This window comes from Dysidea avara, chromosome 4, assembly GCF_963678975.1.
Source record: "Dysidea avara chromosome 4, odDysAvar1.4, whole genome shotgun sequence".
In the NCBI taxonomy this organism is placed as follows: Eukaryota; Metazoa; Porifera; class Demospongiae; order Dictyoceratida; family Dysideidae; genus Dysidea; species Dysidea avara.
In genome coordinates this window covers 36,525,456-36,539,810 of record NC_089275.1, presented here as the reverse complement: position 1 = coordinate 36,539,810, position 14,355 = coordinate 36,525,456, and the positions used below count along the sequence as shown (strand labels likewise).

General features: G+C 37.4%; 1 protein-coding gene across 2 annotated transcripts in view; it reads right to left on the bottom strand.

The window, feature by feature from the left end:
- LOC136254857 (uncharacterized) overlaps positions 1-11,931 on the bottom strand; it is a 28,984-nt gene extending 17,053 nt beyond the window's left edge. The window contains exons 1-4 of one of the 2 annotated variants that reach the window (XM_066047619.1): positions 11,769-11,931; positions 5,104-5,156; positions 3,173-3,262; positions 137-174 (exon numbers count right to left, since the gene is read on the bottom strand). In XM_066047619.1, the coding sequence (XP_065903691.1) occupies positions 137-174; positions 3,173-3,262; positions 5,104-5,130 (155 nt within the window). In that variant the 5' untranslated portion in view covers positions 5,131-5,156; positions 11,769-11,931. The remainder of the gene's footprint in view (positions 1-136; positions 175-3,172; positions 3,263-5,103; positions 5,157-11,768) is intronic. The other variant, XM_066047618.1, reaches the window with a different exon arrangement.
- Positions 11,932-14,355: the final 2,424 nt, after the last annotated feature.

The following is a 14,355-nucleotide window of genomic DNA, read 5'->3' as shown; positions in this document are numbered from 1 at the left end:
AGTGATAGATTCATTGTTGTAGCAATAAACCATGTAGTTAGCATGGGACTGAATGTGCATGTTAGGTGATGGTCTCACTTGTTTCAACATTTTAACACAAGAAACTTTCTGATTTACAGTACACATAAGCACAAACCTGTTGATATGTGGGCTGGGCTGAGCTCCATTTTGCACCTGTGAATTGAACAGGATTATATGATCACCACACTCATTGCACTGATGTTGTTATAAGCTTGAAGTATTTATGTATTTAAAACTGCACATAACACTCTTGAGGACTGCTCCAAAATTAATATAATTATGCTCGACATTATGCTCTGTAGGTTGTATCTGTAATTATGCTCCAGTAAAAGCAAAAGTTGTTGGTTAGTTTTTCAGTGTTGACACTCCCAGTATTGCCAGACTACAGCAGTTATCATGCACATTCCATTAGCCAGTATGCTATGGCTATACCTTTGTTAAATGAATGAATGGCTCAGTAATTATACAGAATGCCAATATTCTTACACAATCTATGATGTATATAGTTTGTGCTCACATACCTAGGCTCAGTTGCAATATTAGTTGGGAGAGTTTAATGAAAAGTCAAAAACACAAGCCTGTATACATTGAAGTGGCATTTGTAATGATGCGAGTCATCACAATGAGACCACATATAACAAACACTTTAATATTCATTTTCCCACCAATTATTTATTCTAACAAGTATATAAGAAAAAACTAGAAATTTTTTTATCTGAAACAAAAAACAGTGAAACAAGGGAGGTCATCCCACTTCATGTTCAGATTTGTTCCACCCATTAAACACGAAGAGCAATGCAAGAAGCATCTTTCAAATTGTGACTAATCTTGTGCCCCTATTGTCAATTAAACTGAGAACTATTCCACTTTATGCAGTTACATCCCACCCATCACAAATAAAGAACAGTATAAGAAGTGCCTCTGAAATCAATCCTGACACTACAGAAACTACTGACAATTTTCATGACAGCCAGCTGCATTGCCATTGAATCTATCAAAAGTTCCTGTGAATATCTATGCAATAGCAAAAGAGAAATGGGACATAAGGGAGGACAATGATGCATGAACTGTAGCTGCTGCGGTTGGTGAAAATGCACATTTTGGCCAGACATAAAACAGTGAAGAAATCAAGCCTGTAGCATTAGCCATATATTTGAATAATGCTTGACTGAAGGAATCGGTCAGCCCATACATAATAGACACCCCATACTGGATTGGAAACATCTAAGCACCACCTTATCTATCCACGCTTTGCACCCCTTATACTGCACACAGTACTGGGAATAGATTTTATAAACACGTGTATTACATACTGGTGATTAGTAAACATACTGCTATGGAATATGAGGTTTTCAGTGGGCGTACTGATGTACATTAGTTTAACAAGCATGAAAGATTGATATGAGAAGCAGCAATCGTGAACTTCACTAAACTGGAGCGAATATACCGTGAAACACACACCAGTACACTTAGCGTTAGTAAGTAATAAGCTTCAGCCTTAAACTAGATTTTTCACCCCACCATTTTCACAAATATGTGATAATACTGTTTATATGGAAAGCGCCTACGCCAGTAGTAGGCCAATCGTCACCCAAGAAACAATCTACTAAACTCCATGTGCAAACCCATGCACTGCGCTTCGTATCACCAGTAAAATATCATATACTTGGATTCAGTCAACACGCGATTACAGCATACTAGTTAAAGCAATCGAACTGTATCCAGAGAGTAAAACAGAATCTTCACATAATAAAGAGTTCTTCAAAACTTCAGGCGCAAAAAGTGGATAGTCATGTAGTTTTGTATGGGCACTATTTTGGATGGGCACTATACGTGTGCTTCCAATCCAGATAGGGATGTCTATTATCTATGGTTAGTTAGTATATAGCTTAAGTCAGATAGTAGAAAATTCAACTAAATAGGACATTCAAGATAATTAATTTGTTGAAAGGGTTTGGGGTACTGTATTATATGATAGATATAATCATTACATATAAAATCACTTGTATTTGAAGATCTACAATGTACACCACTATATTATACTTATGAAAATTAACCCTTAAACCCACAGAGAACTTTTTGGAAATACGTGTTTACACAATATGGGCACGCATGGTGACACTAGGTGGGGTAACTTAATTCTTACGGCCTACAAATACACATAGATTAAAAGTGTGTTTACTGGGCAAATTGTAGAAGGTTAAATGAACACTAACTACAGTGGCTTACTTGTTATGAAGCAGTGAACAGTGATGAGTCGCGTCTCCATGATTCTAAATTCTTGCCATGTGTTTAATTTCGATCGTGGGTTTACTCATGTGAGTCATATATGGCCTAATACAAATTTCACGACGATTTGAATGGAAGTTGTTGCAAGGTGATATGATCAACTACCATCGAGTTATTGACCATTATATAAAGGTAAGTAAAGGGTTTGCGTGCTTCCTTACTGAAAAGTTATTTTCACGGCTAGTTTTGGCCTCACAATTTAGTGTTAGGGTAAAACCCTAGGTATCATTTTAATCCTTACTACATCGCAAGTAGAATGATGTACATTGCATAGCCATAGGATAGACGCTTCAAAAGTTACAGTGCTTTGTGCAAAGCATGCATATTTATTAAGTTTAAATCCAGTTTTCTGGATTATATGGGTTTAAGGATTAAGCAACTGTTTTGTTTAGTCTGTCTCCTGCAAGGAAAAATGGCTTTAGCCAATTGTGTGGAGTTAAAAATTTCTATCTATATCTATCTGCTGTACTATATACGTATCTGCTAAAGTATTTAATTCTGAATGTATTTACTTGAAAGCTAAACACAATACCATAATTCGCTTTATGTTCGTGCATAAAATTTTTGTGATAAAAATTTTCATGTAAAAATATTTTCGTATGGTTTACGTAAATTACTGCTCTATTAGAGTAGTTCGATCTTTTATAAAAATTTTTGTGCATGAAATTTTTGTACAAATTTTGCATACAAAAATTATTTTACAAAGCAAATTATGGTACTTGTTTAGTGTGACTATAAAGGAGCATATTGTTTCAACTTCAATTTTATGAACTTCCATTACAGGCCTTTTTAGTTCATATCACCCTGTCTATGCTACGAGTGTATAATCATGCTGTGATCAAATTAAGTCCACACAACTTACATTACTAGTGACTGGTGAGGTTGGCAATGTGCAGATGTAAGCCATTCTATTGGACCTTTGTGATTGCTGTAGAGCAGATTGCTCCATACCCTATAGAAACATACATAATTGTACACATCATCTCATTCTTCACAGCCAACTTTTATTTACCTAGCAACACATCTATGAGTTTTATATCTCTTTGTGTACCTGTATGCATATTATCAGAATATAAGACATGCTGGACTATGGTGTTTATAGCTTTGAATTTTGACAGACTTATTCACAAACAAGTTGATGTTATATTACTTCTAACTAAAAGATCAGACATGAAGTATATATAGCTATCCATTGCTATTGAGTAGCCCTACTACAATCAATATAATTATTTGCAATTCACTAATTACCACAGCAGGAAGCATAGTTATATAGAACAGACCACTTTAAAACAAATGTACCCTCACAACTGCTTTATATATTGTCTATTGTGTTTTCTTAGAAAAATTCAAAGTCCTGAAATCCTATGCCCCCCTGCCTGTGCTGTAATGTACAGTAGTCTGACCTAAAGTAGTAAATGATTCTTAGGTACCCTTGCCATATGCTTGTATCTATCGAAATAGATTTTAAATGGCACTTTAAACTTTCATGATACCTACCACTTGCATGACAATAAACAAAATTAACAATAAGATTAATTCGCACTACCATATGTGACTGTCTCAGCAAAAACGACTTGTTTGCACAGTTTAAAATATATTTTTATTCACTCAGCAATATCTGCAGTACCCAAGGAATGGACCACCAAAGGTTCAGCCTTCTGTGGTGAGTAATTTTGTAATTATAACACTAGACAGTAGGAAGAGCAAGATAATCCATTTGTATAGTGACTATACTGAAAATAAACTACAGGCGCTTACATTCGCAGCCATAACTTCCGTTTGGATTAGTCTACAACTTTGCAATTTGGCTTAGAATGTTCACCATGGATCATCACATCAGCCAAGGTATAGTATTAGCCCTGTAGATACTTGCGCATATGGATATGAAGGCGGTTTGGTAGAACAAATGATGATGATCTTGTTTACGTTTACCACATCATAAACAAATGCACGTGACACGCATACCGTTGGCGCTAGAGAAACGAAACAAAGATTTTCGAACTCCCTATGAACAGGCAAATACGATGGTATATAGTTTTAATCGATTTGAGTCTTCATTTGTCAAGTACTGGCCCTGCGTAGTTTTTTTTGTAGCATGCGTAATTTTTATGAATTATTTTATTATTTCGATTTTCTCAATACGCATGCTTGTGCAAACAAGTCGGGTTTTTGCTGAGACGGTCACATATTATATAATACATCTACCTTACATGTGACCTGGTCTGCGAAAAGGGGTCTTGTAGCCTTTCCAAATTGTCAAGTTTGACTAAACATACTCCGCATGTTTTCAACCTATCACATACCAAACCATAGTGCTGCATTAACCATATAAGGGGACTAAGTTTCAGGGTGATACCACATTCATAAGTCAAGTTACAGGTTGCCAAGTACATACAATTGAAAAGGTTATAAGACAGACACCTCAACTCTCATGCATTACGCGTGAGACACACACATTGGATGGCTATCTCATGCATGGGTTTCCGTCTCACGCATTGCAATTCCTGGAAAATTAAGCTCTCATGTAAGTTAATTTCATTTCAAACCTCTTGGCAAAACACTATACAGTGCTCTAATGGCTAAAAATGGAGAGGTATAACTGAAACTACCCAAAGAAAGTTACAAATTTTGCCATTTTTACAGGAATATTTCTACTACGAGGAGATCTCACACACAAGTAAGCAAACCTCACTCGTTTTAACCTCAGGTCTCACTCCAAGTGCACTTTCTAGGTTGAGGTCTCTGTGTAAGACCCCTTTAATGCAGACCGGATCACATACTATATACACATACCTGCAAATTAGAGCTTTCAGCTGCCATCACTTCTCATGTATTATAGGCTACACCTGAATTACAAAAATGTAAGAATGTAAATATTATCTCCCCAATCTGAAAGTCATACAATAAATAATGACTAAAGTAACCATTGCAATAAATAGTTTTGAGATACGTACCACAAATATAATTGGGCTATGTAACTCCATGTGTTGTGACATTTTGTGTATATGCAGTTAGTACACTGTAAATGTATATTGTGTATGTGTGTGTTGATAAACAAAAACAAAACATATATGCAACCACATTATTATCTCTTTACAGCATGGCAAGCATCTAGTGAAAAATGTTAAAGTAGAAATCTGCATGTTCTGATGTTATTTTGCCATGTAACACTTGCTACGCCACTGCCAGCTACCCACCTTCCTCAGTTTCTATCTTATAAATGTGAGGCAAGAATTTAGCTATATTATAATAGTAGAACTGAACTCAAAAGAACCTTCAGGCAAAGACGAAACCCACCCATAATCCTAACTGTGCATGAGGTTTATTTGTTATACATAATGATGTGTTTCACTGCATGTCTACATTTCAGGGTGAGTTCACGCTGAGTTAGCTAGCGTTGGCCAGGCTTCACCTGGATACTGGCTTCACTCACTCCAACCCTGGCTCATCACCCTGATCATACAACTAGTGTGTCTGATAATCTAGTGAATTGCTGGAACAGTAGCCCTGGCAAAGTGCTTCTAGCTACCAGAACAATAGAAACCTTGTGTTAGATAGCTGAGCTAGTGTTCTTTATATCAATATAGCTACCGTAACAGCTGGTTAAATGGATTGTTCACTGTGACCTTGTACCCAAGACTTGATTGAACAGTACACCAAGTCAAGAATGCATAATATTGTACTCTCATACAGACCACTTTTTTGTGACCAATGAGAAGCTATATAACCACTAGACAGCTGAATGCCATTTAGCTTTGTCAGCAATACAGCTTAGCCCTGCCCCTTGAATAATATAGGTTGTTGTTATACAAAGTCAACAATAGTAAACTTTCCTAATCCCTCATCAGTGCCAAGCTGAAAACCTTTACATTTTCATAACAAACTCTAGCTAAGCCTTCAGGTGCGTTAATACGGTAGGACTGGATGATTAGTACGGTAGTACAGATTATTCCTGGCCAGAGTCTACACATTACGTCTAGTCATTGACTGAAGCTGGATTTTTTATTATCACTTTTAAACATTTCATCATTGTAACTTAGCACTTATTGTAACTTAGCTCTTACTTAGGGTCCACAATCCGAAAAATGAACTTTTACAAATCAATCCCCTACCATTGTGGGATATTCATTGTAGTATCCCATTACTAGATCCACCATGAAAGCAGAGGCATGATTATTGTCTCCATAGAAATATCATTTTTAGTATAGCAAATTTATTTTTAAAATTTCATGTTCCACACAGAGGACTGGACTTAGCCAGGCCATATCCAGAGTTATTGTAGTTAAAAAGTATGCACAGTAATAAGCAAATGATTTGCTGGGTGACCGGCATAGGGTTGTAAATACAGACACGAAATACAAATTTTCGATTTCAAACTGTCCAACCACCCAAGGCACGAGAAGCCAACTCTTCCTCATAGTGTTTTGATACAGTTGGGTGCATAGTCTGTCTATGCTGTTAGTTTGGAAAAGATCTTTGAGACTTCTCACCATCTGGGTGACAAGCATCAAAATTTTCTGCAACATAAAAGACTTGTGTCATGCTTTCTAGTCATTTCAAGCAATTCTGCAGTCACCACAACCATTACTCATTGACTAAAACTACAGTATTAGAAAAGATGTCTCTGGATGTTTGGTAGCAGCAGTTGTCGATTATTATTTCATCCACAGCTTCCACATCTCGCTCTATGCACTACACCACGGCAGGCAGATAAATCATCCAAATTTGACTTCACCTCTCACACACTCCACAGCAGTTTCAAATCTTTAATAGATCACCCTACATCACCATTATATTGCAAAATATTCCAAAACAAACCAAAAAAGTACAAAATATTTCATATTTGATTCGAGCTGGGTGGAGCTCCTGGTGAGCTGCTGGTATACTGCATCATATGAAATCACAGAAACACCAACTGCTACTACTACAAAACGATTTGGACTAACAATTTTGTCATCATTCTAAACAAAATTAGGTGACCAGTGTGGAATCAGAAGTACTGGAAAGGACTTTGGCACCATTGAGAGAATCCTGTGGAAGGACGACTGAAAATTTTGATGCTCTTCACCCAGATGGTGAGAAGTCTCAGATCCTTTCCAGACTAACAGCATAGACAGACTATGCATCCAAACTTATCACATCACTATGAGGAAGAGTTGGCTTTTCTTGTCTTGGCTGGTAGGGCAGTTTGAATTCGAAAATTCATGTTTCGTTTCCTGATTTTTGAAAGAATGCAACTCTGTGCCGGGAACCCAGTGAAGCATTTGCTTTGTTACTGTACGTACTTTTAAACTACAATAGTAGTAGCATGTTTTGTCCGGTCCTTTGTGCGAAGCACAAAAGTTTAAAAATAAAATTTGCATCTCACGAAATACTGAAATCGATATTTCTGTGAGGACAATAATCGTGCCTCCGGTTTTGTGGTGCATCTAGTAATGGAATACTACAATGAACATCCCACAATAGTAAGGGGATCAATGTGTAAAAGTTGATTCTTTGGATTGCAGGCCCTAACTTACTGTAATAGCACTCATTGTATAACCTAGTACAGTACTTATTGTAACTTAGCACTTATTGTTATTTTAACTTAAACTAGGCACTTATGTGTATACGTACAGTGGTAGATCTAGAAATTTCCAGAGGGGATTTCAGGTTGTCAATAACTGTCAGGGCGGATCCAGAATTTCCGAAAAGGGAGTTCCTGCAGTTTCAGCCTAGCTTTAAGTTGAAGACCGAAAATAACAACAAAAAGGTACCTGCTGTTGAATGACGTAAGCTGATTTTTAAAGTTTGGCCAGTAGAAAAATCCTAATAATATATTATAACTCTTGGTGATGTTATCACCCACACGATTGCGAATCGTCACTCGCACAAACTCTCTGTACAGTCGATTGCATGTACGTTTGAATATTGCGCAGTACGTGAATTGTGTTTGGCCTGCCTGCAAGCAAGGGCGTAGCCAGAACCCGGGCATCAATAATTCAAGATACTCTAATAGAGCAGTCAGATCAAGATAAATCAGTCTCAGTATTCAGAGAAGCAGTGTAGCAAGCTACATATGTAGTTATGAATAAGGAGGTGAAGTTGGTGGAGGGGTGAAGATCAAGGGCGTAGCCAGGAGGGGGGGAGGGGAGGGTTTGACACCCTCCCCTTTCAGAGGCAGAATCTTTTAAAACTAAAAATCACATCAAATCTTACAGCCCTGGAGCTGTCCGGTAGCTACTTGCACACTAGCACTCCTCTGTACTACTCTTGAGTGTCGCATTGCATTAATGCTGAACAAATCATCGAGATCTATTGCATCACATGATCAGTAGCGCATGTGGTGCATGGTGGAAGTGGCGAAAGAGTGTTGATTGGTTGAGGCAGACATATTACAAGGCAGCAGCTGCGATAAACTTGAGTGGTCATGTTATACATGTGTCAGGAAAGCGCAAACTGTGAATAGTCAATGTACTAGATGAATAAAAAATTGGAAATTTTAAAATAGGAATAGGGATCGCTGAAAAGCCACAAAACAAGAAGGGATCGCTGGGGTGGTAATGTAAACCACAAATCCCTATTTTGACTCTCTGTCACAAATCTTTACTTACATGCTCTGTCATTTTGAAGTGAGTCAAATAGGGATTTGTGGTTTACATTACCACCCAGCGATCCCTTCTTGTTTTGTGGCTTTTTTCAGCGATCCCTTCCTGTTTAGTGGCTTTTTTCAGCGATCCCTATTCCTATTTAAATTTTCCAATTTTTTATTTATCTAGTTTGTGTATTTTTTATTAATTCAGTAATGGATTATGAAGAAGACTGTTGTGAATAGTGTAATTTTGCATTCTGCATAGCCTATACCGTCAACATTTCAGTACACACATGAAACTGATCAAATTGCAATGTACATACAGACTGAGAGTCTCCTAATATGAGCTACAATTTACATTACTGGTGCCTTTATTAGCTGTCAAATTCAGTGCAAGGATTGTTGTTATACACTTGACTGCATTATACATATACATCACCCTTCAGACCGGAAGAGGGCATATATAACACCAGTATACAAGAAAGGCACGCGTACTAATCCATTGAACTATAAACCTATATCATTGACTAGTATTTGCTGCAAATTGTTGGAACACATCATCTCCTCAGCACTCTATTGACTACAATATCATGTGCACAAATTAATATGGATTTCTTTGATTGATAATGAAGACTGTGGTGAATAGTGTAATTTTGCATTCTGCATAATAATGCCGTCAACGTTTCAGTACAAACATGAAACTGATCAAATTGCAATGTGTATACTGAGAGTCTCCCAATATGAGCTACAGTTTACATTACTGGTGCCTTTAATAGTTGTCAAATTCAGTGCAAGGATTGTTGTTATACACTTGACTGCATTATTAGAGTATTTACATGACTGCTCTATTAGAGTATTTAATCTGGATAACCTGCCCACGTACAATAATCACGGAGGGAAAAAACCACCTTTCAACAAAGTCATCAGCCCAGATTAAGCTTCCTGGCCTATACTGAGTTTAATAAAGACAGATTCTATTAGCCACAAGCAGCACACCAAAAAACCTAATTTTGAGCGTGATCTCGTGTGGCTTCTCGGCCATAATGGCCTTTTGGCAAGAAGCCGAAATCAAAAATAGGTCATGGACATGCACAATGACCCATTCAGCAAGCCTTGCTACTTTTTATCCCAGGATTCTCCTTGTAAACTTTGCTATGCCTGTGAAAGAATAACAATAAAATTATGAATAATAATAATATGAACAAACTGGCATATTTCAGTTTTGTCTGAAATACATATACTGTTTCCTTTTCACTTGATGCTTACTAGTGGACCTATATTCATTGCAAAGAACCACCAGAGGGTTGTTTTGAGTTGAAGGATGCTTTTCAAAGTGGTTTTTAGGTGTGCGTTCTATTAGGATTTTTGCAAAAAACATGGGCGATCCCTATTATGAACCCACTATCATGGTTCATGATATATTTATCTGATGAATGGTTTGTTTATTTGTCACATGTTGCGGGCACGTGATGTCTCGAATACATTGGAGTACAAGCCAAGTCTAAAGTTACTGACCATCAACAGGAGGGCCGACTGAGAATAATACTTACCCGGAAGGAAGTATTGCCAACTAAGCGACTCAGAGTGTGGAGGGTTCCCGTGTGCTAGAAAATTTGAAGTTGGCTGTCATGGTCTGAATGTGAAGAATAAGTTAGTATTAGCTAAAATAGGTTCATAGTTTCTATAAGCTGCATAAACAGCAGTATGTAGGTTTTAGCTAGCTAGATGCACAAACAGCACCTTTTAATGTTACTGCCTAAGGGGACATTTTGTGCATGCACCATTTTCGTTCAGACGTGGTTTAGGGGGAAGCACCCAGGACTTCCTCCAAGAACATTCCACTTGACTTTCTTTTGGTCTTTAGCTTACAGCGGGGCCTTGGCATCACCAAAAGTCTGGCTACGCCCCTGCCTGCAAAGGATAAGCAAACACAAAAATAGAACTAAACAAGTTCAAATACCCAAAAGTAAGAATAGAAAGTGTCCGTAAATCTTTTGGTTCACCAGTGAACTTCAAGGGATGATTTTTGCCACACGCAATGTTCAAACGCATGTGCAATCGACTGTATCCGCCACTGACGTAACATGTACATGGAGGTTAATAGCTTAACTGTGGTTAACACAAAAAAAGAATCACGCACGCCTCCAGCCAGTTACGCACGTGATGCAGAAGGCGCCATTTGCTGGCTCATGTGATCGAACTTCAACTCGTCGTGCGTAAAAGTGCCCCACCACTCCCAACCCCGTTCTACGAATTCCACTACATACTCCCTTACTCCTAATAAACAAGGAATAAGGTGAAAGGTCAGATCCTTCTCCACAGCACGGGCTATGGAACTCTCGTCCAGATAGGCTCGAGTTAGCTGCAGGGGCCAAAAAATCCTACATCGAGCCATACAGATTACAACAAAGGCTCGAAAACGCAATAGCAGCTACGTGCTTGTCACCGACCTGCGTTGAGAGGGGATCACGTGCACCTGATCACGTGATTAAACAACCTGACCACCTGCCAAAAAATATAGTTAATAGTGATACTACCAGCATCTACTAAATGTAATTCGATGAATACTTAATACCACCAACAACCACAATACGTGATTCGATAAATATGTGCTAAATTAACGTTAAAACCCTGCCGTCTGATGACTGCTATCTAATTAGCTAATAAAATTAATTATTTTAATCATGGAGCAGTGGGACGTACCGTATGTAGCCCACTAGACTATGAGCCTCTGGGGTTAATAACAGTGGTGAGAAGTAATTACTTAGTCTCGCGTAGCCAGACTCTGCGAGCGCTTTTTTACTTTTTCTGGCCCGGGGAGTCGGGAAAAAAAAGCCGTCTGGCTAGCTACGCGACCAGTATCTAAGTATCTGAAGGTTTTACTTACGTACAGTGTGTTCATGATCAGCTGGCCACTCAGTGTGTGATTCACATGAAGAACTCCAGTGCGAGCTCCAGTACCCAACTGGTAGACTTGATAATAATAATAAAACTAGACTAGTAATCCCGTTCAGGTTCAGTTCTGGTTATTCTAACATTTCCGGTGCATTTTCCAAGAAATCACCCACCCGGGAATTTTTGTTTAGATATAATGGTATGACGTAATGTCTTGCTAATAACAGAGATAATAAACAACCGTTTATTATCTCTGCTAATAATAATAGAGTCTACTATCTCACGTGCAATGAAAAGTTTTACTGAACAGTAGAACTTGTTTGCATATGGACTCTGGACTACTGGAAAGATGAAACCATCATAAATTACTGGTAAAATAATGGAATAAAGGCACACACCTGAGGCTTTTTATAAGATGTCATCATGGACCTTGGGCCACAAAGTGGAACGTGTAGAGTTGTAGACTCAACCACTGTGGGCATGGCAAGGTAAAATGGGACTAGAAGTAAGGTAATTACAGAAGGAGAATTGCAAAAATAAGTTTTAGTCTATCAACACAATATTAGACTACTATATAGTTTGTAGACCACTCCTTACAGTTTCTTGGCCAGAAATATTTGAGAGGCATGCAGAAAATACATCATCTAACCATTTCTCAATCGCAGACTTTGATACCGGTTACCAGTATCCTCAACAGCTATATAGTACGTACCTGCCCATTGTTTGTGATGATTTCATCTGTTTGTTTTAAATGACTATCTAATACCCATGTATGGTATGGTATAGTTAGTGCCCACATGTCATAATAAAAGTGTTTTGCAGACCTGGTCACATTTTTGCGTGTGCATTTTAAAAAATTTATTTATTTTTTATTAAACAGGTACAGAAAGGCAATTGCTTATTATAATAGCAAGAGTACATAATAATAGAGTAGGGAGGAGAGTGTCTAACTTCAGTGGATTCACCAAACTCACTGAGCTCAGACCTTGTGCAATCAACTATAGCCACCAAAGGTGACAAATGGCTTGCTCTATGAAGGAGTTTGTAGCACTTCTACTGCTTCAATTAGGAAATATCAACAGTTTTCTGTTCACTTAAAGGTATTGATTTATTACTCCTGAGCTGCAGCTGGCAAGGCTTACATACAGGTGTGTGTAATTTAACTATCAACAAATATGCAAATTATGCAATACAGTTCATGGAGATACCAGCTCTGCATGGAATTGAAAATTTTGTATGAGACAACAATAATAGCTAGGAGCAGCCTGTTATTACCCTGCTTGAAGACATACTATACCAGCTGTTGGATAGCTAGTCATGGTGCTCACGCTTCATGATAACTGGAATTCAAAACAGTTGTGAAAAAATGCATAATGTGTTACACTTATAACAGCGAACTTGCAAACATTTTAAACTGAAGAGCTGGATAATTAAGCAAATGCACAGAAAATTATTATATAGTATAGGAGGTGCTATAATATAATATATATATATATACCATTTCTAATAGCATTGAGCAAAACTGGCTGCACTAGTGCACTTTATTACAATGTGTGTAGAGAGAACATGGAAAGTCATACTAGACTAACCACATCTTTCCATACACTCAGCTGTGAAGTATTGACTTGTATAATAAAGCCTTACACATACATCTACATTATAAGTTAACTGTAAATCTAGTCATTTTAACAATGTACTAATACCAATATCCTTGCCAAGGACAATCCCGGACTGGAATAATTTGAATATTGAGGATTTAAGTAATTGTAATGCAGATTCTTTTAAAGATTATTTATCTAGTTATAGCTAGTTCATCACTTAAATGGTTTTTTGTACATTAGCATTGTACCCTTGATGGGTTTTGCTAATCAATAAATAAATAAAAATATAACAGCCATGCAGAGCTTGAGAATAGCTTTCCATGCAAATACTATCTAAAAGGCTGGCAAGGAAAGGCCACACAAACACATTATTTGTACAGAACTGCATTTTGTGACCAGATTTGTTAAAAGGGGTCTTTCACACACATTTAATTCCAAGGCATATAATAACAATGAATTTAGAAATACCATAATTTAGTACATACACTATTTGTCTATTAAGCTGCAGTGTTGGTGCTCACAATAATACTAACCAGATTTCCACACAGTCAATATAATATAGATCTGAAGTTAGGAATTGTCAAAGTTGGTCAATGTACATGTGTGTAGAAGACCCCGGCCCTTTTCGCAAATCTGGTCACATCTACATTTTGCACTGATTGCAATCCACAAGCATTGTTTAATTAATAGACAAAGAAGATGCATTAAGTGTGTGTAACAAGCTAGGTGATGGCTAATACTTTAGTAAGGAGTTGTAGTCAAGTTCAGTGAATGGTAGGGCTGATAGATATTAATATTTAGATATAAGATTATCTGGATTCCTAAATCACCTATATAATATAAATTTGCTTATCGAGATAACAGTAAATCTTTGTAATCTATCGTACAGTCAAATTGTACAGTCTATTGTACAGTGTACAGTCAAAAGCAATGAATAAAACTTCTGACTTAACAACCATTATATCAACAAAATAATTA